General features: G+C 47.7%; 1 protein-coding gene and 1 long non-coding RNA gene across 3 annotated transcripts in view; one reads left to right on the top strand and one right to left on the bottom strand.

Moving 5' to 3' along the window:
* The window catches only part of LOC309515731, a 606,047-nt gene that overhangs the window by 569,721 nt on the left and 10,600 nt on the right, over positions 1-25,726 (top strand). The window lies entirely within an intron of this gene.
* On the bottom strand, positions 2,229-11,895 carry BAMBI (BMP and activin membrane bound inhibitor). Of its 2 annotated transcripts, none has more exons than XM_082193183.1 (3): positions 11,533-11,895; positions 4,870-5,157; positions 2,229-2,808 (listed from the first exon to the last, which is right to left on the bottom strand). In XM_082193183.1, the coding sequence occupies exons 1-3, from the start codon at positions 11,606-11,608 to the stop codon at positions 2,390-2,392; spliced, it is 783 nt and encodes a 260-aa protein (XP_082049309.1). In that variant the 5' UTR covers positions 11,609-11,895; the 3' UTR covers positions 2,229-2,389. The 2 variants fall into 2 exon arrangements, with proteins under 2 accessions (XP_082049309.1, XP_082049310.1); XM_082193184.1 differs by lacking the exon at positions 11,533-11,895 and adding an exon at positions 9,416-10,186.

Below are 25,726 nucleotides of genomic sequence, written 5' to 3'. Positions count from 1 at the left end.
TGAGAGACATGCAGCCCATTCTTCTCTGATAATTCTGAAGCCAGTCCCAGTGTTCTCAATAGAGCTTACTCTGAAGTAAACATGCAGAGAAATGTAAGCCAAGACATTTCAGGTACTGGTCTTTATCCCCCCCCCCCCCAATCTGGTTGATCTCTTCCTATACTTATGGATATGAAAAATCATGTGTTGTCTGTGGTTTATACCACATCAAGAGCAATAAACTGGGGCTGTCGCAACCTCTGAATGCTCGCAAAACATAGTTGGGGTGGGCAGGCTCCCCCTGAACACCAAACATTAGTGCTGCTTTTAAAATCCCATTGACTGCAGCAGGACAAGCACAATTGTCTGGATCGTGCCCATTCAGCTACTTCCCACATTAGCAAATGGGAGCAAGTAAAAACAGCTCTCTTGTTTAACCAAAATTCTTGCTTGCCAGGCCTACCATCCAGTACAGTGGTACCTCGGGTTACGTACACTTCAGGTTACATACGCTTCAGGTTACAGACTCCGCTAACCCAGAAATAGTACCTCGGGTTAAGAACTTTGCTTCAGGATGAGAACAGAAATCGTGCTGCAGCGGCGCGGCGGCAGCGGGAGGCCCCATTAGCTAAAGTGGTGCTTCAGGTTAAGGACAGACCTCCAGAACGAATTAAGTACTTAACCGAGGTTACGTTTTGGTAGAGGGAGACTTCACTTCCCCAGGCCACTGTACATTTCTCCATTTAGACTTTCCAGAAGATATAAGATTGTTTTGATGTTCTTCCATTGCAGCCTCAACCCATCCCATATTTAGTATTCCACCGATACCAATGTTGAAACAGCACCTGCAGGAGAGGCTAAGACAGCAGTCTTATGCTTGCCTCCCTGGGACTATGTCCCACTGAAGTCAGCAGGAATTAGTACCAAGACAGGCAAGCAGGAGCCATGTAGAATACATATAGTCAGATCAAGACGGGAAACTGGTCAGAGCATGTACCACTTTGGGCAACGCACTGGAAAGACAGAACACCTTTTAAAACACTCCTCATTTGGTGCGGGGGAGAAGAGAATCCCCACTGAAACAAAACTATCAGGAAAGCTAAGCTGAACAATTTCCCCTGACCTCCTAGTTTTCTGCATACAGGGCTAGGTTATAATTAATGGCCAGCAAGTCAAATCCCGCACAGGCAGATAATGGTTGCCCTAGCAAAGCATAATCAAGGCAGGCAAACAGTTTTGGTCATGCTTGAGAAAGAATTGTAAGGAGCATCCACAGATATTTCACAATGATGTTAGTGCATTGTTATATCATTCATACTTGGGGAAGGCATGAAGGACTGCTGCCCATCTGTCTGCCGAATAAATCTTTCATGCATTGTCATTTATTTGTATCTCACCTTTCGTCCAAGGAGCTGAAGGTGACATATAGGTGTTTGGTTTCCCCCCTGCTTGCTATTTTAACCTATGGAAGTGTGTCAGGCCAAAGGGTCACCCCTTGGAGCTTCATTACCAAACGGGGATTTGAAGCTAGGTCAACTTCAACCTTCTCCAACCACTGTACAACCCAGCCCTTCCTGCTAACCGATCCCAGAATATACCTGGAATATTTTAGACTCCAAGAAGACACAAGTTGGCTGACTATTCTGTTCCATGCTGCCTAGGGGAAGATTCGAATCTGCATGATACAGAGGCTGTAGCTGGACCACAAATATCAGAAACTGCTAGGATGCTATTTGCCTTTAGAGCAAAAGGGCATGAAATACGTTTTTCTCCTGTCTGGAAAGCTGAAGCATTGAAAAAGCTAGCAAGGGAAGGCAGCAAATTCAGGTTATGTGAATTTACCTGGATGAACACCAGAGTTCACTTACGTGAACCTGACTAAACACTAAAGGAAACTCTACAGTTAACACTTTATGTAGTGCTTCTACTAGAAGGGAGTGCTTCTTACACAAAACCACAAAATAGGTTTCAGACAACTATATATATATATATAATTATATATATTTTAAAAATCTTTACATCAGAACTTGCATACAATTTAATAGTATAACTCAAAATTTCCACCTCCCTACAGCTCAGACAACCCTGGTAACAGTGTGTACAACTTCTCGGTTTTTTGCTTTCATAACTTTAAAGCAAACAATACATTTGAATGTATTTACTCTGTGCAAATAAGGTAACTTTTGGGATCCTTCAGAAGACATATATCCAAGGTTCAATCTGCAGAGGTCCTTTGTTTTCTTAAAAAAAAAAAAAAAAAAACACGATTAATGACTGTAGGCTTTCCCTGTATAAAGTGCTCCTGTCCAGCAGAACCCAAAGGCCTTGGAAAAGTTTTCCTAGCAATGTTAAAGAACAAAATTTTAAAATATAGTTATATATATATAAAAAAGACCAAAAGGCGACGTGATCACACAAATTCCAGCTTTCCATGCCCGCCATACATTCCCCAGTGGACTAGCGAGAGTATTTTGTCACTGCCCAAGTCCGGCTGCCTCATCTTCTCGCAGGTCATGCAGCAGTTCTCGTGCCCCGTGACTGGCACCATGCACTCCAAGTCTAGCTTGGCAACCTGTCCCTTTTTGGAATGATGCCCGTGGAAGCTGTAGTGCAATCGGGACAGCATCTGCTGCCGCTGGTCTTGCAGTCTTTTGTTCTCGCTCCTGAGCATGCGCAGAGCTAGCATGATGAGCAGCACCAGGATCAGCCCGCCAGCGATGGGGACGGCGATGACAGCTGCCCGGAACCACAGTTCTTTGGAAGAGGTCAGCTCCTGGACCTTTGTGATGATGTTTCTGCTGCCCTCGTGCTGGTATCTGCTCCCTTGTCCTGCAAGAGAGGAGAGAGGGGTGGTGTTCGGAAAGGTCCCTTCCATGCCACATGCCAAAGCCCGTGTTTCAACCGCAAAAAGTGGAGGCTTCCCCAAGACCCCTTCTTTTTAAGACTACCCTCTCAGGTGATGGAAGGGGGAAAAGGTCTGCTCATTTCAAAGAGGGGTGCTCCCTACATTTTTCTCCCTAACCTGATCACGACCCAAAGCTTGCAGATTCTAGAGAAACTCGGCTATAGGCTACGCTGAATCCAGAGAACTCTATTGCTCTCCAGACATTGTTGAACTCCCTCCTCCCATCAGCCCCAGGTCAAGGGCCAGGGTGGTAGGGGTTGTAATCCAGCAACATCCAGAGGGTCACACGTACCCCAGCCCAGGCTTATGCAGTAATGTGACATCACCAGTGTTAACCCTTGTTACAAATTACCACTGTATTTGGAACCAGTGTGCACCAGACAGGAGGGCATTTCCATGGCCTTAGGTCATGGGTAGGCAACCTAAGGCCAGGGGGCCAGATTCTAAATCTGGCCCATGGATAGTCCGGGAATCAGTGTGTTTTTACATGAGTAGAATGTGTGCTTTTATTTAAAATGCATCTCTGGGTTATTTGTGGGGCCTGCCTGGTGTTTTTACACGAGTAGAATGTGTGCTTTTGTTTAAAATGCATCTCTGGGTTATTTGTGGGGCATAGGAATTGGTTCATTATTTTTTTCTAAATATAGTCCGGCCCCCCACAAGGTCTGAGGGACAGTGGACCAGCCCACAGCTGAAAAAGGTTGCTGACCCCTGCCTTAGATGTTCACATACCACCAAAGAAAACCTAAGATCAATATGGTGCTATATATGGACATGGGGGACCCAGCTTTCAATTCAGCAGCTCTACACTTCTGTATGTATTACATGTTTAGGTACACAAAAAATGTAATGAAATATTGCAATGCATTTATCCAGAATAGGGACAAACACCAAGGATGAAACTATTTGCTCTGTGTCTGCAGAGGCAAATCCTGGTTTGTTCCAAAGCACATGGAAATTTCAGTTCTGCAATTTACAAGGTGAGCCATGGGGCAAGTTGCTATCTCTTCTTTTCACACGATTGCAAAGATAAGAGTTGTGCGGTGCTTTAGCAAGCCACACAAAAAAGGACTATCATAGCAGGCATTTGGTTTTGCTGTACTAGTGACTATCATTATGGAAGCAAATACAAAACAATTGCAGCACCCCATGTACACAAAGCAGCCAGATGGTCCCCACCCCCTGCAAAGTATTGATTTTGGACATTTGGCTAAGCTTTACTATAGGAATGGGGAAGCTGTGTCCTCCCCTAACAGTGGACTACAACTCCCATCATCTCAGCCCAATGGTCATGATGGGTGGGGTTGATGGGATTTGTAACCCAACATCCCAAGGACCACAAGCCTTCCATGCAAGGAAACATCAACTTCAGTGTTATGAATACACCAGGCACATCAATTCAATTAAATGGATACACCCAGTGATGGAGAGATTTATTTTTTATTTTACTTCCATGACCTGCAGGGCATAAGTGAAATTGCAACACCAAAGTTTGTTGAGTCAGATGAATTATTTGCATACTTTTAAATAACTTAACTTCACCCGGCTGTGGGAAAAGACGTTGGGACTTTATTCTGGTTGACTTGATGATTTCACCTTCGTGTATGCGAAGTAACAAAGCAGCAGATTTAAATTAAAAGCTGTGTGCATGTTTTCATTAAAACTTAACAGGCTTCCATAAAGTTCATTTGCACATTCTAATAGTTTTATTTTCCCCTGACTAAATTGGGCACAATTAGGTTTCTTAAAGTAGTGCCCCTCCCTGAACAAGTTTTCCCAGGCAAGATGCCAGGCCTGCTTGAAAAGGAGCAAACTTTGTGTCTCATGCTAATGCAGATACAAAGATATTTGGCAGAGATCTGTCTAGCCACATGCCTCCCACTCCAGCGTGCCTAGTTGTATTAAAAGACCAAAATCATTAGCAGACAAAACAAGGTCTTGCCTGTTGCAAGCAAACTTATGTATCAGACGAGAGCACGACTTACCCGAAGGCTCCCCTCTGGAAGGAGAGAGAACATCGTACAGCCCTCTGTAGTTGCACATATCTTCGTGACAACACTCCAACGTAGGAATGGCAGTTCCAGAGTGGTTTTGGGCCTGTTTAGCTTGACAGATGTCCAATGTGCTTGCAAGAGAGTCCAAGCAGCCATGAGTAAGTGGGGAATGGCTGTTCTGAGGGTCAAGCAGTCTAGAGAAGCAAGCGTTGAGCTCGGATTTGCACATATAGCCTGTTGCAACACAGTGTGCAGCATCACAGTAGCATCTAATTTCACCTGCAACAAAAGTAAAGTGGCAAGCTTGTTAGTCCGCAGCAAATCAGTAAGGATTTAGATACCCTGTATCCTCAATACTAGGGACGCAGGTGGCGCTGTGGGTTAAACCACAGAGCCTAGGACTTGCTGATCAGAAGGTCGGCGGTTCGAATCCTGCGACCGGGTGAGCTCCCGTTGCTCGGTCCCTGCTCCTGCCCACCTAGCAGTTCGAAAGTACTTCAAAGTGCAAGTAGACAAATAGGTACCACTCTGGCGGGAAGGTAAACGGCGTTTCCGTGCGCTGCTCTGGTTCGCCAGAAGCGGCTTAGTCATGCTGGCCTCATTATGCCGGCTCCCTCGGCCAATAAAGCGAGATGAGCGCCGCAACCCCAGAGTCGGCCACGACTGGACCTAATGGTCAGGGGTCCCTTTACCTTTATCCTCAATACTGGCATTAAGATGGGTGAGTAACAAACAAAATAAGTCTCTCTTTTGAAAGCAGGCTTGGGGACGGAGCCCTCTAGAGGTTTGCTGGACTACACCTCCCATCATCCATGATAAGTGCAGTGCCTATACTGGCTGTGGCTGATGAGTGTTGTAGTCCAAAAACATCTCGAGGGCACCACAATGACTATCTCTGCTATAGATCAAGGATTCCAACACAGGTCTCTATAGAACTGGTCAACAGAGCTGCACACAGCCATGGGAAAAGGCAATCAATTAATACTCCTGTTGTAGAGGCAAGCATCTCCAGGGGAGATATATAAGCAAACAGGACATGGCCAATCATGGTACAAAAATAATTTTCCTGACAATTTTGCCAAACCACCGAGACATGGAAGCCCTTCCAGATTTTCTGCAGACCATCCAGAGATCTACCTTTCGTCCATTCCTGGCTTTTGCTCTGCACAGTGTACAAGATCCCCATAGCAGGCATGACAAATCGGAGTCCTTGTGGGGAGGATGGTGTTGCATAGAATCCGTCCGAAATTGCCACCTCGTGGGAGGAGCTGCCATGTGTAGGTGGGCTTTAACTTACTTAGCCAAAGAACTGGGGAGAGGGGCATAACCTCGTATGCAAAACTGAAGACAGCATCCGTGTGCACCTTGAGTAGGCACAAAGTTGTAAGAGTTCCCATCAAAAAATGCAAGCTGGATGGTTCTGCCCCACCTGCAAAACCACCAGCAATTCAGCTGCAGTGGAACAAGTCACCACTGCAGCAACTGAAGCAGTAGATGCTTATTCCTTATGAAGCAATGTTCCATAGGCAAAAATCTGTAAACTGGCCACTTATCACATATCTCCAGGTCTTTGGGCAGCAATGACTCCCCATTTAGCATCTTTGCAAATCTGCAGGTACTTGTCCTTTACATTACCTTTAATACTAGTTATTATAAATCAAGATTGAAAACTCTGTGGCCATTCAGATGTTGCTGGAATACAACTTCCATTTATGCCCAGCCGTTGGGCTATGCTGACTTTGGCTTATATGGAAACTGAACCTACTGCAACTGGTTCTCCATCTCTGCTCTAAAACGAAACTTACATTGCATACGTCAGCATATAGCAAAGTCAAAAGCACACTTCAAATATTTACGCCTGGCAGAATTAATCAAAGTGGTTGGAATTGTTTACTGCCTTTTGGCATGGTGCCAGTATTTAAGAGCTTTAGCCAACACCTTATGAAATGATGTACTAAAATCATGCATGCATTTTTATTTAAGTTAATTCTTAACACAAGGATTGCTTTGTTGGGTCCATCTAACCCACCATTTCATTTCCAAAAGTAGCCCCTGGGAAACTCACGAAACAGGACAGAATGACAATAGTCACACATCCCATGTGCGCCAAGCATCTGGCTTCTCACAGCATCGTCTTCTCATGCAAAATATCTTTTTAGTTTTTATTAAAAAACAGGAAATCTTTAGTTTACAATCAGAGTGTCCTGCTTGCCAAAATCAACCTCTTTCAACTTATATGAAAGGTCATAAATGGGGGAGGTGGCAAGATTGAACCCTCCTTCCACCACCTCCCTTCCCCCCACTCCCCAATCCATCATGTGGTCAAAAAGGGTAAACATTTGGACTGAAAATCCTCTACTGTTTGTATGGAACAAAAAACGCACAGGAAACCACAAAAATTTCTGAAGGAAGTGCTTTAAAAAACATATTCATTTTACATTCTTCAGAAATGCATTCATTTTACTATACGGAGAAACTGTACTGTCTTCTCGACGTTTCAGCTCAGATCTGTTCCATCAGTTCAGAGAATGGAAGGAAGGAAGCTGGGAGGCAAGCAGGATCTGTCTCTCAGCTTCAGAAACTACTGGAGGAAGTGTATTAACAACCACAGTGATGAATAGCACTTATTTTAGAAAAGGGGGGGGGGGGATTCAGCCACAAGAGAACTGCGAAGCCCTTAAAATCATAACTTCCTTCTGCCAAATTAAGAGTTATATTTAAGGTACATAGGTACCCGAAGATTAATTTTTAGCACCCAGGTCATATTGCACTATATATATTATGTCCCAGCTTATGCTTAAGATATGAATTACAAACACATTTGCACATACATACAGTTCTACAGGGCTCGCCTTCCAGACTATCTTAAGTTCAGCCTTCCCTAGAATGCCATTACATTTTAATAAACTGCTTAATCAAAGCCAAATGACACAGTGCCCGTATGTAAACAAGCTTGCCCCTCATTTGTGTAAATGTGTGAAGCAAGATCTGAAGCCCAAGCCTGCCAAAGAATACATGAAGTTCAAAAGCTTGCTTAAACATTCAGAGAACTAGTTTGACAGAAAGCATTTCCCTTATTCAGTTGCTTGAAAGTCTTTCATCACAGAGATGAAGTAAGTGTTTGCCTTTTTGGGAGTCCCTTGAGGTTCTCCACCAAAACAGGTAACCAGAGCAAGATTCAAAAAATAATATGGGATGTGTTACATGTCACCAAGCAGGCGACATTCGCATTCCGGACATCCTTCTTCAAGCAGTTGGGCCCAGAAGTCCAATGTTCTTAGATTTACAGAAGGCGCTTCTCTTTCCTTTAAGGACTTCTGTTCCGCCGCCACCAATCATGTAACTTCCTAAGTCCCCTTTTCAAAAGCAAATGCCATTTAAGCAACTATTGTCCAGCAAGTCAAGTCCGAGGGCTGAGCAGCTTTCACTGAAACAAGTTATGGATAAACACAAAACATTCTTTTTTGGGGGTGGGGAAGGGGGAAATCTATAAGCTAGTCCTTTCCCACTCCAGTCTTAAGAGAGCATCACAAGAGAGAAAATGTGTGTTTCAATCGTTCATACAATCCTCTTTTCCTGACCAAGCACAGTCTCATAAACAAAGCATGATGGACTAGTCATCGGGTTATTACAACTCCATTTTAATTAGAGACACATTCCACCACCTCCCCCTCAGCAGAAGAGAATGGCATTTTTGTGTTATCGTATTTTTGAGGGGGGGGGCAAACCTTTTATTTCTGTCAATTCATAAAGTTTCTTCCTGAGCTATGGAAAAGGCCAGGGAGGGTATTTGGTATTTTCAAACAGTGAACAATGCCCTTTCTGTTCCCCTCCTCTTTCTTGTTACTGTATGTAGCTATTAAAGAAAAATGTCTGCTTTTAGTCAAGGTGGCTACAGGAGAGACTGCAGGCTTCTCCGAAAGCTTTTGAAGTCGACAGCAGCCAGAAGTCTGTGATCCCCTAATTATATCATTATCAGGCGCATAGTTTCAGTATCTGCAACTGCACATTACTCTCAGTCACTCCCTTCTCTGCCCCTCTTTGATGGGGCCAGAAGACTTCCCTCTGCTTGCTGCAAGGGCTGTTATTTGGGGTTAATTACACCCTTCTTTCCAAAATAAATAAATACTGTAGCACATCAGCACTGTGCTAGCTTATCCTTTAACCTCCTCTCTGTGAAACGTGGCAATTATAGGGAGACATCAACTCTCCCATTCCCTCCTCTCCCTCCCCCCAGTTAAGTTTTTATTCTTTAAAGTGGTGAGGAGGGGAGAAGAGTGTGGATTGTGTGAGCTCACACACACACACAGGAAGTTTCAAATTATTTGCAGCAAGATGCTTAACAGTTCACATCTCATACTAGTGGGGTCACCTCTCACAGTCAGGGGTGCACAGCCCAATCCTGCACATGTTTACTCAGAAGTAAACCTCTTCTGTAAATTGAAGGATTCAAGTGCTGGTTCACAGGATCACACAGCCTGAACACAATTTTGGTTGTTGCCGCTTTGCAAGAGCAAACTTCTTTCAAGTCCCTTACTTGCATGGGCTGGATTTCTACTCTAGCCACGAGGGATAAGGGAGGGCATACAGTCGGGTCTCTTTCCAATTTTACCTTCTCAACAGGTAAAGCCGCAAACAGGCAAAGCTTGCCTTGGGCCAGCGCTGCTTTCTGGAGCTGGGAGAGGGAGTGGGTGGGTGTGGGCTGGAGACGTTCAGAAGTTCATTAAAGACATGCTAACAAAAACATTTTGACAACCGCTTGCCCCTAAGGTCTGACTTCCCTCAATGAAGCGGGGCAAGGCTCTGGCGGGGGGCGGGGAAAGGGGAAGGAAACCCAAGCAACGCCACTTCCAAGAACAGGCGAGCTTGTTCTGGCCTGCGAAGCTCGGCCCAGGAGGAAACATGACACGCTCACAAAGCCTTGGCAGAGCGCTTCAAAGGCCGCGCCGGGCCGGGCGCACGGAGCTCGCTAGCCGCAGGAGGGGAGAGCAGCGGGAGCAGGAGCAGGAGCAGGAGAAGCCCCGGCCGGGCAATTGCCCCGGGGAAATGGCTACCGGGCTTGCCTCGCTGGCTGGGAGCTGCTGCTGCTGCTGCCGCCGCCCCACCAAGCCACCTCCGACGGGCGGCAACCCCACCAAAAGAAAGCTAAGCCCGCTCTTGCTTCTAGCAGAGCAAACGGACACCCCGACGTCACCCCCAGGTTTCGCTCCCCAGCCTGGGGAAAGGAAATAAAAGCCGGGGCTTGAGACCGGCACCAGGCTGCTCCCCCAAATGCAACCCCCTGGAATGGCTGCTGCGTGCACACAGCCCTTCTTGACGGTCACTAACGCCCACCCGCCACCGACGGCGTCCCTCCAAAGCGCGTCGCAAGGGGAGCTAGCGGGAGGGAGGCAGCTGGGCGAGCCTCTGCAACCCTGACGGGGCGGCGGCTGCTGCAGAGACCCTGGGCGCCTTTGGCGAGGGAATTGGAAGAGGCCCGCAGCCGGGTTTACGCGCGAGGCTGGGCGCAGTCGGGCTTCACTCCCGGCCACCCAGGGCGGGAGTTGCTACGGATCAGCCCCAGCTTGGAAGGCGCCTCCTTGCAAGTTTTAAATCCCGCTCTGTTTCGCTTCGAAGGCGAGGCCGAGCCTCTCCTGGATGCCGCCGCCGCCGCCAGCCCAGAGGACGACAGCAGCGCCCCCTTCCGCAGGTCGCGCGCTCCTGCATCCCCCGCCCCGCCAAGGCCCGTCTCTCTTCGGGAGAAAGCCTCCGGGTGCTCCCGAGTACCCGCCCCGTCTCCTCCAGCAGCCCTCCCCCTGACCCTACAGGAAGCCTCGCAGCAGCTCTTCAAAGGCTTCCCCCAGGGCGACAATCCTCACGTTAAGCCTTTGTACGGTTGTCAACACGCACCAGCACTCGCCAGCCCACCACGCTGCTCTGCAAAACAACCCCAGGCCCACGCCTCCCTCTCCGAGGGGTTGTCTTCATTCCGGGGACTAGGATAGGTTACACACACACGCTTCGAAACAGTATTTCATCGTATTTTGTTTTGACCCCCCCCCCCGCTCTTTTTAGGGCAAAAAAAATCTGAAAGCTGCCGAAGGATCGAAATGCATTAAATAAGGCATCTCAAAAAGATGGGAGGTTTCGTGAACCGGGCTGGATTTAGAGAGGGGAGCTGCTTGCGCCAAAAAGAGCCCATAATCCGGTCCTGCGCATGTTGACTTGGAAGCGAGCCCCACTTGAGTTCGGGTGCAATACTAGTCATGCTTTTCTACTGAACACAAATGGGGCTTGCCTCTGAATAACCATGCACAGGACAGCACGTACACTGCAGTATGTTAAGTAGCGCTAGTTTTACGTTAGCCTATTTCCTCTTCTTTGGGAATAAGTACCATCAGGTCCGTGCGCCTTGCTTCCGAGGAGACGCGCGAAGGACCGGGCTGCACGTTCCCGTGGGACTGCCCCCCTGTCAAAATAGCGGCGTCCCGTTAGCACCACGAACGACGAGTCCATCGCTTGCCTTGTTCGTTTGTTTTGTGTGCTCAGCGCGCGGCTTTTGCCTTCTCTTTCCTTCTGCCTACCGACCGACACGATCTCCGGCAAGCCCCCCGCGAACTTAAAAAGCCTCCACCCCAGGATCGCGAAGGAGCCCCTCTCGTGAGCCGGACTCACCTTTCGTTAGCAGGATGGCCATGGCGCACAGCTCCAGTTGCAGCCACACGAAGATGAAGCTGGAGTGGCGATCCATTTAACCCTCCCCGCACGGGCCTCGCCGCCACCGCCCGAGTCGAGTCTCCGCGCTCCCTCCAGGGCTCTCGTCCCCTTGCAACGCTGCAAGGCAATGCCCCGGCCGGGCACAGAGCATGGACCCCGCCGCGGGCTGCCCTGCGCCACCCGCTCTCGGCCTCGACCGGCTCCTGGCGCCGTAAGCCTCTCTCACGCGCGCCCCGAGCCCTGCTGCAGCCGCATCCGAAGCCTCGCTCCAGGGCGCTCCCACCTCAGCGCGCAGGACGAGCCACCAGCCGGGCTCCGCTCTCTGGGCGCCCCGCGCTCGCTCTGTAAATAATGCTCCCGCCCCGCCGCCTGACCCGCCTTGGCCCGCCCCCGGCCCGCCCCTCGCTCCCCTCCAGCACGGCTCCCATAGGCGGCGCCGCCGCGTCACTCAAAGCAGCGGGAAGGGGCAGAAGGTAGGATGCGTCCTGCAGCGCCAGCAGCTCCGCTTCACTTTCTCCCCGGCTTGAGCGGCGGTGTAATTAGTAGCGCAAACATGGGGGGGGGAAATGTAATTAAGCCAAATGAACTTCTGGGGATCCGGGAGGGGCGGGCTCTGAAGGGTAGTTCCCCCCCTCTTTTTTAAAAAAGGCATTCCTCTTCCAAACTTGGTGCTAAAAGGAAGGAGGAAGGAAATAAACTCTTAGCACCCACTTGCAGCACAGCAATCCGATCCCGGGTCCAAATCGCGCGCACGGTGTAGCCGGGACAGGAAAGGGGGACCGGCCCCAAATCTTAAGAGCCTAGAAGCCGGACATGTTTGCAGTGTGTGTGTGTACAAAAGCAGACTGGGGCAAGCGAGCTCGCTCTAGGAGCCTGCAGACAGGGCTGCAAAGAGGCGATCGCGGGAGGCAGCTTAAGAAGCGCATCAATCCCTTTTCCCGGCGGGGAGACAGCAGCGTTTCCCCCTTTCTCCTCTGCGCACTTCCAGCCGCCGCCGCCGCCCCTCCTCCTCCCGTCCCGATGATCAATAAAGCCTAGTCAGACGGACGGTTTGACCAGCAGGAGCCTGACTGCTCGGTTGGGATATAGATGTACCAGGAGAAGACATTTAGTGAAAATTAGCAAACGCGAAGGCGCCAGCGAGACGACACAGACAGAGACTGACACTCAATTATCCCCCCAAACAATCCCAGGCAAACACACAGGCCCGGCCTGATCAATATCAGCCCCAAAGCGATCTCCTTACTGAGATGCTAATTCATTTATTAGGGCACTCTCTCACCGACCGAGCAGGCAGGATTACTCTCAGCCTTTCTTTCTGTCTTTTCTTTCCACGGTTTGTTTCATGACGACTTTGGATTTACTGGGAAGCGATAGGCGGGCGGGGGGGGGGGGATTTAGCTGGGCCATGTCCCTGATTGTACAGCAGGTCTTATGTCTCACTATCAAGGTGCAGGTCCCCCACCATATCACATATTTAGGGCCTGTAACACTTTGCGCTGCTTTCCTACCCCTGGGTACAAAATCATGTGGGCCACAAAGCCTGATTGCAAAGTAAATCCTTCTCTGTGGTCAAGGAGGCACGATCCAGGTAAATATGCAAATATCATAGACTTGAAGGGCAAAGTTTAATTAAATTCAGAGGGTTTCAATTCATAGTTAGGTGTAGGCTGCTGAAATCACAGTTTATTTTACTACATTACAGTTCTTTTTTAAAAATAATATTTTATTAAAGTTTTCTTGGTTTACAAAGGTATAACTACATTACAGTTCTGTACCAGTTTCCCGCCAAGGAGCTCAAAGCAGCGCACATGATCCCGCCTTCCATAATAATGAAAAAATATTATCCTCACAACAACCCTGTGAAGTAGATTCGGCTGAGAAATAGTGACTGGGCCAAAATCACCCAGTGAGCATCATAGATAAGAGGGGATTTTAACACTCTAGGCCAACACTCTTAACCACTACACTGGCTCCCATATGCCACAACACCTAGTCTATGGGTAGCCAACCTGGGGACCACCAGAGGTTATTGAACTCCAGCTCCCATCAGCCCCAGCCAGCATACCCAGTAGTCGGGGGTCCTGGGAGTTGTAGTCCAATAACATCCGGAGGACTCCGTGACCAAGGCTAGGTACACATTAGCAACTTAGAATATAGGGGTCACCCTTGCTCGACGCTGCATTTCAAGTCACATTTTTACTGGTTCTACACACCATTAGCTGGTCCCCTGGTTTGCTTCCCTGCACATTCCCTGTTTGTTTTCCCCAGCCTGCAAACCCACCCCCAAACTCTTCTTCAAGGAAGCTGTCATCTGTACATGCACAGTAGTCACATCTCCAGTGTTACACACCCCAGCTTGACCATGGCTGACGTCTTCAAACAGGATGGAAGCTGGTTTGAGAGGAAACACTTCAATCAGCTGTGTTTCCCAAGAAACTACAGGATACAGACAAATTGTGGCTAATAGCATGTGTATGTGTCTTCAAACTCCAGTGGCGGGAGTGCACTGGAGCCGGCTTAAACCTATTCTTAACCCGCTCCTCTGAAACACATACCCAAAGCATCCTTGATAGGGAAGACGCAGCTTTCTTCAAAATTGCCAACTGCGATTCCCAGGTAAATTGTCTCTACACTAACCAGTCAGAGCCTTTTCTGTTGTGGCACCTGCCCTGTGGAACCTCATTACTGCTGTGAAAATGGCTGTTTGAAAAGGCATTTTATTCTTCCAATTTATCTTTGATTAGTTCTGATGGCTGTGTGCTTTTTTTTTGGGGGGGAGGGAATTATTTGTAGTCCTATTCTGATTTTGTGCCTGGGGTTGGACTGAGAACTGTTATTTTAATATTGTTGTGATGTTTGGATTTCTTAGTGACCCTGAGTTTCTTTAGAAATAACAAAACATACATTTTCTTAAACAAACCAATAGCGGGGGGGGGGGGTCAGAAGACAGGGTCCACCTGTCCTCTTTCCATCACACCCAGAAGACGACTCTTGTGTGTTATTTAGCGGTACAAACACAAACAGTGATGCTGGCTGCACAACTCCACTAATCTAAGATTCTCGGATGCATCCATGCTGTGTCAGTCTCCAGTATCCACATGAATGCCTTTGACAGCAGCAGCTGACCAATATGCCTCGCCCTACTTTAGAAGACCATCTGTCCACAACCTTGCAATGGGATAAAGCCCCTGAAAAACATCCTCCCCGCTGCTTCAACTTATAGTCAGACACTCAGGTGCTCCCAGCTCCACATGCTACAGTTAGATTGCTCCTTAAAACTACTTGCAAGAAGGCTTCAGACTAATCGGGCTTCCTGGGGTGTCCACATTGGGCTCACCAGCCGTGATCTTTTCCAGCATTTGTCAGGCGCTCAGAGGTATATCCCTGCTCAGTTTCTGGGTTCTCCTCTGGAGTCGCTGTTTCAGTCTTCAGTGTTCAAAAGTCAATGGGCAAGGCATTGGCCATGATCCAAAGTACTGTGGAGTTCTGTGGGCCCAATAGGGCTTAAGGTTTGTTTCCCAGAATGGCAGCCCTCCAGGCTACATGGCAAATTACTTTTGAAAAGCAGGGTGGCTGGATTTGTTGTTGTTGTTGTTGTTTTACAGTGGAAGTTAAAATTCTACTGAGTCAGCAGAAGCCCTGTGTGTGACCCCGCGGGAGAAAAACTGTTTTTGGCATGCCAGTCATTGTCTTAAGTAAAATTAAGTCGTTGTCATCATAGGTAATTTTGAAGAGTCGTGATTCTTTATTGCTAAAGCTTGGTTTTCTTGTTGAAAGAAGGGGGCGGGGGATAATGAAAACTACCGCAATCCAGAAGAACAAGTAGCTATAATCATCACACACATACACACTTATTTATTTCAAGTATTTCCCCACCCCATGCTTCAGTCGATAAAGGTACCCAGAGTGGCTTATAGCAAGGCAATGTCAGGCTTACAATCTACAAGGAAAGGGGGGGGGAGAGAGAGAAAACTCAGGCAGTAGTACATGGGTAGGCAAACTAAGGCCTGGGGGCCAGATCCAGCCCAATCGCCTTCTAAATCCAGCCCATGGACAGTCCGGGAATCAGTGTGTTTTTACATGAGTAGAATGTGTCATTTCATTTAAAATGCATCTCTGGCTTATTTGTGGGGCATAGGAATTCATTCATTCCCCCCACAAAATATAGTCCGGCCCCCCACAAGGTCTGAGAGACTGGACCGGCCCCCTGCTGAAACTGACGCCTGCACTAGTACTTAGGATGGTCTTGTAAGTGTTGTTCCTAGCAGAAGCCGTCCTGGTTTCTGATTTGGTCCCAGAATGTCCCGCTTTTTCTTAGGATGTCCCTATTTTCACTGGAGAAATGTTGGAGGCTATGGGCCAAATATGTCTCCCCCTTGCCATGACATTCTTCCTGGGAAGCAGGGAAAGCCGTCTCCCAGCATTCCCTCGTCAAGGCCACAGGCCAGACTGTGCCACCCCTTCAGTTCTACAGTCTCATGGTTACTTAGGATCCAAATATAAAGCTTTTAAGGATTTGTCTACAACTGTGGACTGGTCTAGACATTATCTTGTTTGGTTTCTCTTTCCAACAATGGCTCTGCCACAATAATGGGAGGAATGTTCAGGGCAGGGTTTACCTTTTAAGTCAAATGTGTGGTGTGCCTAATTCAGTGTGCGTACGTTGCACAGTAATAGAAAAAAAAATCTGTTGCCTCAACCATGTAACAGTGACATCAAAAGCTGGATCCTGGATATTTGTGCTAAGGCAGTTGTAATAGGCATCTGCTAAAGGAAGCAAGCATAGGGGAGGCATGGAGCCCCATAAGAGAAAAGAGAACGTTTGCCAGAGACCGATTGATTCCATCCCTGAGGACTCACCTTGCTCCAGGTGCAGGTCCTTAAAAGTGCTCATTCTGCTGCTCCCACCTCCTAGATGAGAGGGTGCTTCACACTCTTCCTGTTACTAAATGTATTGCAAATCCATTGTTTTGAAATGCATGCTTTTTATTATGTATCTATCTCTGGGCATGGCTACAAAATGTTCCAGATTTTTCTTCAAAGGATGCCAGCCAGCAATGTCTTTAAGGACACTCCATTCCATACCTCCCGCCCCCCAATTTTCCATTTTTTCATTAAGCAATATTTTTGGGAATGGTACTTTATAAGAGATGCCACTGTTTTGAATTGCACTTTACAAAACTTATGCAGACATGCTGTTCTTTGGAATTGTACAATATGACACTGCTTTGAACTACACTTTACAGGGAGTTTTTTTGTTTGTTTGCTGCTTCGTCATGAACTGCTTTCTGTGTAAAGTATCCCAAAAATGGTATTACTGCTGTGCTTGACTTTTCCATCCTTTGTATGCCTCTTCCCTGTTTGTCAAACCTAGCTGAGGCAAGAGGTTTTAGCTAAGATACATCTCTGTGATTTGTCTTGTCCATGCCCCATTTTCATCATGCACTGCTGTGGTGCCACTGTCCGCTTTCTTCAGAAGCTTCCCAATTTCCTGGAGAGTCAGTGTGGTGTAGTGGTTAGAGTGTCGGACTGGAACCTGGGAGGTAAAGGTAAAGGGACCCCTGACCGTTAGGTCCAGTTGTGGCCGACTGGGGCTGCGGTGCTCATCTCACTTTATTAGCTGAGGGAGCCGGCAGTACAGCTTCTGGGTCATGTGGCCAGCATGACTAAGCCGCTTCTGGTGAACCAGAGCAGCGCACGGAAACGCCGTTTACCTTCCCGCCGGAGTGGTACCTATTTATCTACTTGCACTTTGACGTGCTTTCGAACTGTTAGGTTGGCAGGAGCAGGGACCGAGCAACGGGAGCCCACCCTGTCGCGGGGATTCGAACCGCCGACCTTCTGATCAGCAAGCCCTAGGCTCTGTGGTTTAACCCACAGCACCGCACTAGGGTTCAAAGCCCCACTTGGGCATGAAGCTTGACCTTGAACTGGTCACTGCCTCTCAGCCCAACCTACCTCACAGGGTGGTTGTGGGGATTCAGTAAGGAGGGGGAGAACCATGTATGCTACCTTGAGCTCCTGAGGGAGGAAAGGTGGGGATATAAATGCAATAAATAAATAAACAAACTTTCGAGTGCTGTCTCTGTGTATCAGTCCTGCGCTCTAAGGCCAGCTCCCATGATTCTGAAGCATGTGTCCAGTTGCCCGCATTGCATCATGGTCAGAGTGGTTTCACGAGGGCTTCCCCATCCCAGCAGCTGCAATCCACACCAGGCGATGACAAGCAACCTTAAATGTAATAAATGGTGCCGTCATTCTTCCGTCGAGACACAAAGGAGCACCCGTGTGTGAAGCAAAACTCAACAATTGGCAAAAAGCAAATGATAAATTGGGAGCAGGATGACCAAAAAGAGGGTAGAAGGTAAAGGTTTGCACAAAGCAACAGTAATGACATGTTCAGCAGCCCAAAGGAATGCAAGATAATAACTCTGAGGACGAGGAAGCAACAAGCAGAGGCCTGAAGCGTCATCCTGTGTCTCTGTTACAAGGTCTGTGAGAGCAGCTTGGAGACTTAACTTGGACTGATTGTGTGGCCCAGGCTAAGCACATGCAAGGGCCTCTCTCTCTCTCTCTCTCTCTCTCTCTCTCTCTCTCTCTCTCTCTCTCTGCCTGCCTCTGTTTCGCTCGCTTCCTGCCAAGGAACCCACACTCAAAGCAGCAGCCCAAAGTGGATGCTGAGGAAAGGCTCTCAAAGGCTCCTGCAGCCTCTCCTCCAGGCCAAATAGCACAGCCCTCCCAATCTCTCTTAGACTTGGGTGAAGAATGCAGCCTCAAGGAATCCCACCCTAAACCTTAGACGCAAACATCCACCTAGCAATTACGGTGGGGGATTTCTGTGTGTTGCGGGGGTGGGGGAACGGCTTAGCCTTGGTCAACAGCAAAAAGGAAAAAGAAAGAACCCAAGCTGTAATCTTAGTCAATAGCTCACTTGCAGCGCTCTGTAGGTTGATGAATGTGACAGCCTGGTCTGAGACTTAAGGAGGGGGAAGATGGCAGGCACGGCCACCCTCTGGACTGGTGAGAGCTGGCTGGGCTTGGTGGGGCAGTGCTCCATTTGCTCTCATAGGCCAGCCTCTGCTGCCCAGTCCTGGGCAGTTTTTACTTCCAGGGGTAAGTTTGTACAGCAGGGACGGGGAACCTCCAGGGGTTGGTTCAGTACAGCTCCCATAATCCTTTGCTATCTGTTGGGAGTGTGGGTCCAAGAATATCTAGAGGCCCACAGGCTCCTCACTTTGGCACTAGCCATCCAAGAAAAACTTTAGCTTCCTGGTCTGAGGGCTCTGGCATTCCCATAGCATCAAAGAAAATGAAATTCTCCCAGGCAGTGCTATTGTCTTCTCCATGAACACTTCCCTCATTCTCTTGGAGCCCACCTGAAAGGTACTGAAACTGAATTCCATTGAGTTCTGGCTGGGAAAAAAGCCCTGCTTCCATGTTGACAATGGGTAGCTGATACTTCCTTGCCCCGATGAAGTGGACTGCAACCCATGAGAACTCCTGTCAGAATAAACTTGTTTGTCTTTGAAGGGCCGCAAGTCTCTTTTTTGTTGTTGTTGTTGCAAGCGATTTACAAGGCTGAATCTGGAAGGTTTTATATTAAGAATGAATCCACCAGAAGGTCTGTGATGTCAAGATTTGGTCAGAGGGGGACCTTCCTCATCCAACCTTCTTTTAATACACCCATGAGTTGAATAACATGGCAGAAGGCTCAGGAAAAGTATTGAGAGGGCGGAAATGCTTTAAATGTACAGGGGACACCTAGCCTGAGCCTTACAACCAGGGCTCAAAGTGGTCGTGGGGTGCCACCCCATTTCTTTCCAGGTGGGCATATTGACCGACGGCATTTATATCCCACTTTTTTCTCAAAGGAACGCAAGGTGGTGTAGCTGGTTATCTCCCTCCTCACAACAACCCTGCGAGGTAAATTGGGCTGTTGAGGCAGTCAGTGACTGTCTCAAGGTCACCCAGTGAGCTTCATGGCCATGTGGGGATTTGAACCCTGGTCTCCCAGGGCCTAGTCAAACACTCTAACCACTACGCCACACTGGCTCTCATAACTGAGACAGGCCTAACCAGCCCAAATCCTGTCTCTCCTCCCCTTTGAGAACTGTGAGGAATGTGAGGCCAAGTCGCCCAGTGGCCGCCATAGCTGACTGTGGGAGGGGAGGGGGTTCTTGGTGGTTTAGTTTATTTTTATTCTGTACCTCATTTTGTATTTTGCGAGCTGCCCTGTGGCTTTTCAGATGAAGGGCACTATACTAATTAATTAAATAATTAAATAACGAATAAATAATTTCGATAACTGCTAGGCCTGTGCAGGATCAGGTATCAGACCTGTGGGGTGTGGATGCTGCTTCTCCTTCCTGCAGGAAAACTGCTTGTGGGAGGATACAATCATGCGCACTCACGGCCCTTTCTTCAAACCCTATTTTCACTTTATGTTAAAATAGGGTTTTTATTTTAAAAAAATCATTTAAGAACACTTAGCCCCATTCCCAAATTGCTTTGGAGACTGATCCAGAGTGGGATGGATGGCTCAGAGGAAATCTGCTTGAGAGATCCGTGCGCATCCCTACTGCCGCACAGCATTGAAAGGCTGGAGGGCTTTTCAGTGGCACCATTAATATGCAATGACTGAGTGCCAGGATCAGCTGCGAGATGCAAGGGGGAATTTCCTGGCTTGCTCACTGAGGACACTCAAGGCCACTTCTGTCCCCTGCCTGACAAAAGGACCTGTGTCTTCTGACTGGAGCTGGAGACAGATCCAAACAAATGGCGGCGTTTATCTGTTTTCAAGGGGACAACAGCCATTGTTTCCTTGTCCCAGTGACCCTTCAGGCCACCTGAAATCTGCTCCCCCACGCAGTCTAACCTCATTTTCCGCAGAACGCCTCCTCTCCTCTAAAGCTGTGGTTCTTAACCATTGTAGGATCACAGACCGCTTTGAGAATGTGGTGAAAGCTATGGGCCTCCTCCCCAGAAAAATGCCCATAAGCACATCCAAACAAATCCCTGAATACAATTTATTTTATTCTGTTTGATTTTTGTTTTTCTGTGCCTGGTTCATGGGCTTTGTGAAGCCTGCCCGGGGACTCCAGATAAAGAAAACCTGCTCTGAAGACTGCTGCAACCTTTTCTTTTACAGCATTTCTCTCCCTCTCTCTTCCCTCCTCATTTTTGCTTTGCTTTGCTTAACATCCAGCCTCGAGAAGTATCCTGAGGAACTGGGAAATTGGCTCACGGTGGCATTTTATTTGGTCCTGATCAAATGCGCCTGCATCCAGTGGCGTAGCATGGGTTGTCAGCACCCGGGGCAAGGCAAGTAATTTGCGCCCCCTAACCCGTGGATTTGCGCCCCCTAACCCTAACCCCCAGATGTTGCGCCCGGTGCAGCCGGCCCCCCCTGCACCCCCCACGCTACGCCACTGCCTGCATCACTTGTTGCGCATGAAAGCGAAAGGGGACTGGAGTCTGCAGCCACACCATACAATTTAAGCACATTTCTGCCCAAAGATTCATGGGAACTGTAGTTTTCTCCCCACAGGGTTCCAATTCTCTGCACCCTTTCACAAACTACAGTTCCTGGGATCCTTTGGAGCAGGTGGTGGAATATGCACGTTGTGTGTGCAGCCAGAGTGGAGCAGCAGGAGAGGCAATGTGCACTGACACCTGCTCCTTAGAGATGAAAATGTAATAGAAATAACACCCAGAATAATATTACTGTGTTATTATTAATAGCTAATACGGAGGGGAGACATCCTATTTGCTGTGCCTTTTCATGGAGCTCAGACTGCAGAGCCCCCAAATATTGCAGAAAGGAGAGAGAGAGGGGAAAAAAACACCTTCACCCTGCCGATGTCTAAGTGGCTCTAAGTGCCTATAAATGTTCCTCAGCCAGGTGATCAATAACAGGGCGGCCCAAGCAGCAGAGCTCCCATCCCTGGCTCGCCAGTGAGCAAGAGAGACAGAGAGACACGTTTGCATTTGCTGCTGGGATCTGGGCCAGGGGGAATCGATAGAGCAAGTCAAGGTGGAAAAGAGGCAGATATTCACCCCCAGGGAGAATTGGGAGGGAGGGTGGAAGCTACACACAAGAAAGAGGCAACTATTATGGTAATTGGAGGTAATGAGGCCTAGGCGCCAGCTCCAGGTCTGCTTAACATCACTAAAGGGAGGCATGCAAAAGAGAGAGAAAATGGGGAGGGGAAACTCCTGACCCAGACCCAGCTCACCTTCTGGCTCCCTGCTTCCAGCCTAGCTCAGTCCCAACTCTGGTCCCATTTGCCCTCCAGCTGAGTCCCAGGCAGCCACCTGCTCAACCAGTCCCAGGGCAGGGTTTGCAACACATTTGCACTGATTGAAGAGCAGGCTGCCCCATGCAGGAGTTTCACCTGCTGCTTTAAAGCAGCTGCAGGGAGAGGTCATAGAATTGTCCAACTCCCTGCAATGCAGGAATCTCAGCTAAAGCATCCATCTCGGTTCAAGGCAAAATCATATTTCTTAATGAAGATCGACACCATCGCCTGCACCCTTCTTCCAAAGAGCAGGAGAAATTCCCCTGTTATCCTCACAACGGCTCTGTGAGGTAGGGCAAGGCTGATAGTGACTGGAAGGAGGCCACTTTTGTTATCACAAGATTGCAGACGAGTGCAAGCGTTAAGCCTGGGAGAAGAGTGGCATGGCCATCGCCTCAGAAATACAAATGAGAAATTTGAATGCATGGCTTTCCAGTTCACAATCCCTACAAGTTACCAACCAGCTTGTTACCACCAGCTTTGCCATAGATTTCAACTATATTTAATCAAGCATTTATTCATTTACCACCATGTAAGTGAAATGGCACAGCCTTTTTTATAGAATACTGAACCATATTTATTATCTGCACCTCCAAAGATTAAATTTCCTGCACATTTACGTATACATGCTGAATTTCCACGCACTTAGATCTAATTTAGGACTCATTCTGGATACTGTGCCATTTGGGTCCGTTCCTTTTACATTGCATTGGCCTCCTTGATGAAGGAAGCACAAGTCACCAAGAATTACTTAAGGCAGTTGCCCCATAAACAGTGGAGGTTTTCAGAATATGTGGGTAAAAAAAAACCCTACTAGATTTAAACTCTTGATTTTTTTTTTAAAAAATAAACCCTTACCATCTGATTTTCTGATCTCCTTATACAACAAGCAATAATTCCCTGCATTTAGACTTGCACTTTTGGGTATTGCAGAAGTCAACACAATTGATGAATTGAACTTCCCCCCAAAAAAATTATATTTCCCCATGCTAAATTCGGAAATGCTACAAAAATTCTAGTATTCAGAAGCCAAATTTGTAGGACACCAAACACTTAGCTCTATGATATCTACATGTTGACATCTTCAGTTATCTTTAGGGCATCAGGCTTTGCATAAGTTAGAATTTGCAGTCGGTAGCTTTGCAAAGTATTGCTTCCTAATCCCTTATACACACAAACAAGTGGGCTGGTTAATACAGTTGAACCTGTCCTACAAGGCCAGGCAAAGGGCATTTCAAAGCCCCGAGTGCCTCCTAAAGGTCAGTGCTTTATCTTGAGTATGAGCATCATCAACAACAAAAAGCAAGAGAAGAAGCCTCCAGGTTATATTTCAAAATGTTAATTTTGCCTGACATAGGTGCTATTTAGTAATGCCTGAGCAATTAGTTTTTATTCATTTTAATGAAAAAGACTTAAGGCCGCAGTACAGGACTTGCCCTGCCTTGGAGTGTGGGGCCATCTGCCTTCAAGGGGCTGGTGCTTTTGTAGCTTTTGCACAATCCAGTTGAGGACCAGAGGTGTTTCAGTGTGAAGTTCTTTGGAGGGTGTTTTCTCACGGGAGCTTCTACTGCACCTTTTTTGCTTCACTCCTGAAATCTGTGACACCCAGGCAGATTGCTCATCGTAGAAATGTAGGATTTGGAAGGGACCACAAGGATTGTCTTCAGTGTGGGATGATGGGTGGGAGAGGAATCAAAAATAGATTGTAGCCAAGAGCCATCACAGATATGATACGATGTGATGCAAATCTTTATTGACATTGTCCCATACAGAACAACAAAATTGAAAAAAAATCTACATCAGACATTCAAAACCAACAAGCCTGCTATCCCAGCTGTTCCAGCCTGGTTAGCCCCCTAAAAACTCTGATACCCCATTTTTTAAAATACAATATACTCCCATAGATTCCTTACGGTAAAGGGACCCCTGACCATTAGGTCCCAGTCGTGGCAGACTCTGGGGTTGCGACGCTCCTCTCGCTTTATTGGCCGACGAGCCGGCGTACAGTTTCCGGGTCATGTGGCCAGCATGACTAAGCCACTTCTGGCGAACCAGAGCAGCGCACGGAAATGCTGTTTACTTTCCCACCAGAGCGGTACCTACTTATCTTCTTGCACTTTGACATGCTTTCGAACTGCTAGGTTGGCAGGAGCAGGGACCAAGCAACGGGAGCTCACCCTGTCACGGGGATTCGAACCGCCGACCTTCTGATCTGCAAGTCCTAGGCTCTGTGGTTTAACCACAGCACCACCTGCGTCCCTATAGATTCCTTACACTGCATTTAAAACCAAAATCGCATTTAGATAGAAACTGTTTCTCAGGCGGCTAGTCCTAGTCTTTATAACCCTGTACCAGAAGGCAGAAGCTGAAAGAGATCATTTCTGGGGTGTGCACTATCCTGCGCTATCTCTGCAGCTTTCTTATAGCACCTGGAAGCATAGATTTGATCCAAGGTGGGAAGAGTGCACCCAATTATTCTCTCTGCAGTCTTTACAACCCTGGACAGCATTGTTTTTTCCCTGACCATGCAGCTCCCAAAACACACAGAGAGACCATAAGTTAATACACTCTCAATGTCGGACGGGTGAGATACAGACATAAATAATAAAAGAAAAGAAGTGGTCCCACAAAGCAAAGGATGTGACCAGTCACCAGAGGAGGAAAAAAGATGGAAGGTATTTTGCTTCATTCCCTCCCAGTGCCCACCATCTCCAGATAAGGCTTGGAGACCTGAGTCTGAAATCTGGGCAAGCCCCCTGCAAAGTCAGCATAGGCAATGGGATCTTTCCCCATTTCTTTTCTATTTATTCCAAAGTGGAGGATCCAAGAGGTATTCTTGCCACCTCTTTCTGCTTAGCGCTACACTTGCGGAAGAAGTTGCCATTTGCACTTAACGCCAGAGGGAGCGCAGAAATCTCTGCACAACCTGCTGCAGTCTGTTGTTCTGAAAAGGAACAGTAGGTTGAGCGTGTACGTGTTTCTTGCCCTCTAGCGATGGGAAGCGAGTTAGCACTTAAGTAGTTGTCTTTTCCTTGTAAGGATGTTAAAGCTGTGAGCACACAGCCGTTGAAGGCAGATTTGGGGCATCCCATGTTTACAAGACTTCTTGTTTTGCCCTCTTCCATGTGGCAGCTTACACTCTTTCCTCCCCACCCCAATTTAATTCTGATTTCCCCATTTCACAGTGAGGCAGCGGGGTGGGGGTGGGGAGAGAAATCCAGTGTAAAATTGTATGCTATCTGACAATGCCATTGCATTGAGCTTTTTTTTTACATGTGTGGGTTTCCCCCCCTGTGAACTTTTATTTTTTTCTCACGGATCGATAAGGATGAGTTTGCTTAGGTTCCCCTCCAGCTGCTATTATAATCCCATTTGAAATGGTTTGTTGCATGAGTTGCTGGAGCTGTTCTTAATCTGGCAGCTGCCCTGAACTCTTAAAGTGCTTTGTGTGGATTTATTTTATCCATTCTGGGCTCCACTGTTACCTTGCGCTTACTCCTAACTACTTGGTTTCTAAGGCAACTTCTGATTTTTTATTTTGAATCACGGGGGCTGAAGGCTGTGGTGCAAAAAGTCACCTCAATAGGTTTGACCCCCTTCTGCCTATTAACTATGGATTTAAAGGGCACCAAACCACAAAAAGGCACTTTGGAGATTGATTTGCAAGAGCTGCAAGGACCTTGAAGTCAACTATACTCTAACAGGGACTCCATATGTTCTTGGACTACAACCCTGATGTACAAGCTTAAAAAAGGATCACAAAGAAAGGGGCTGGGGGGAAAACACTGCAATCTAATGCGTCATTTAGAGGAAACACTTGCAAGGAATAAGCATTCAAATATGGTTTGGGT

Source organism: Podarcis vaucheri (assembly GCF_965113315.1).
Source record: "Podarcis vaucheri genome assembly, chromosome: 12".
NCBI lineage: Eukaryota > Metazoa > Chordata > Lepidosauria > Squamata > Lacertidae > Podarcis > Podarcis vaucheri.
The sequence above is the reverse complement of the archived record's forward strand: the minus strand, read 5'-3'. Positions and strand labels throughout refer to the sequence as shown.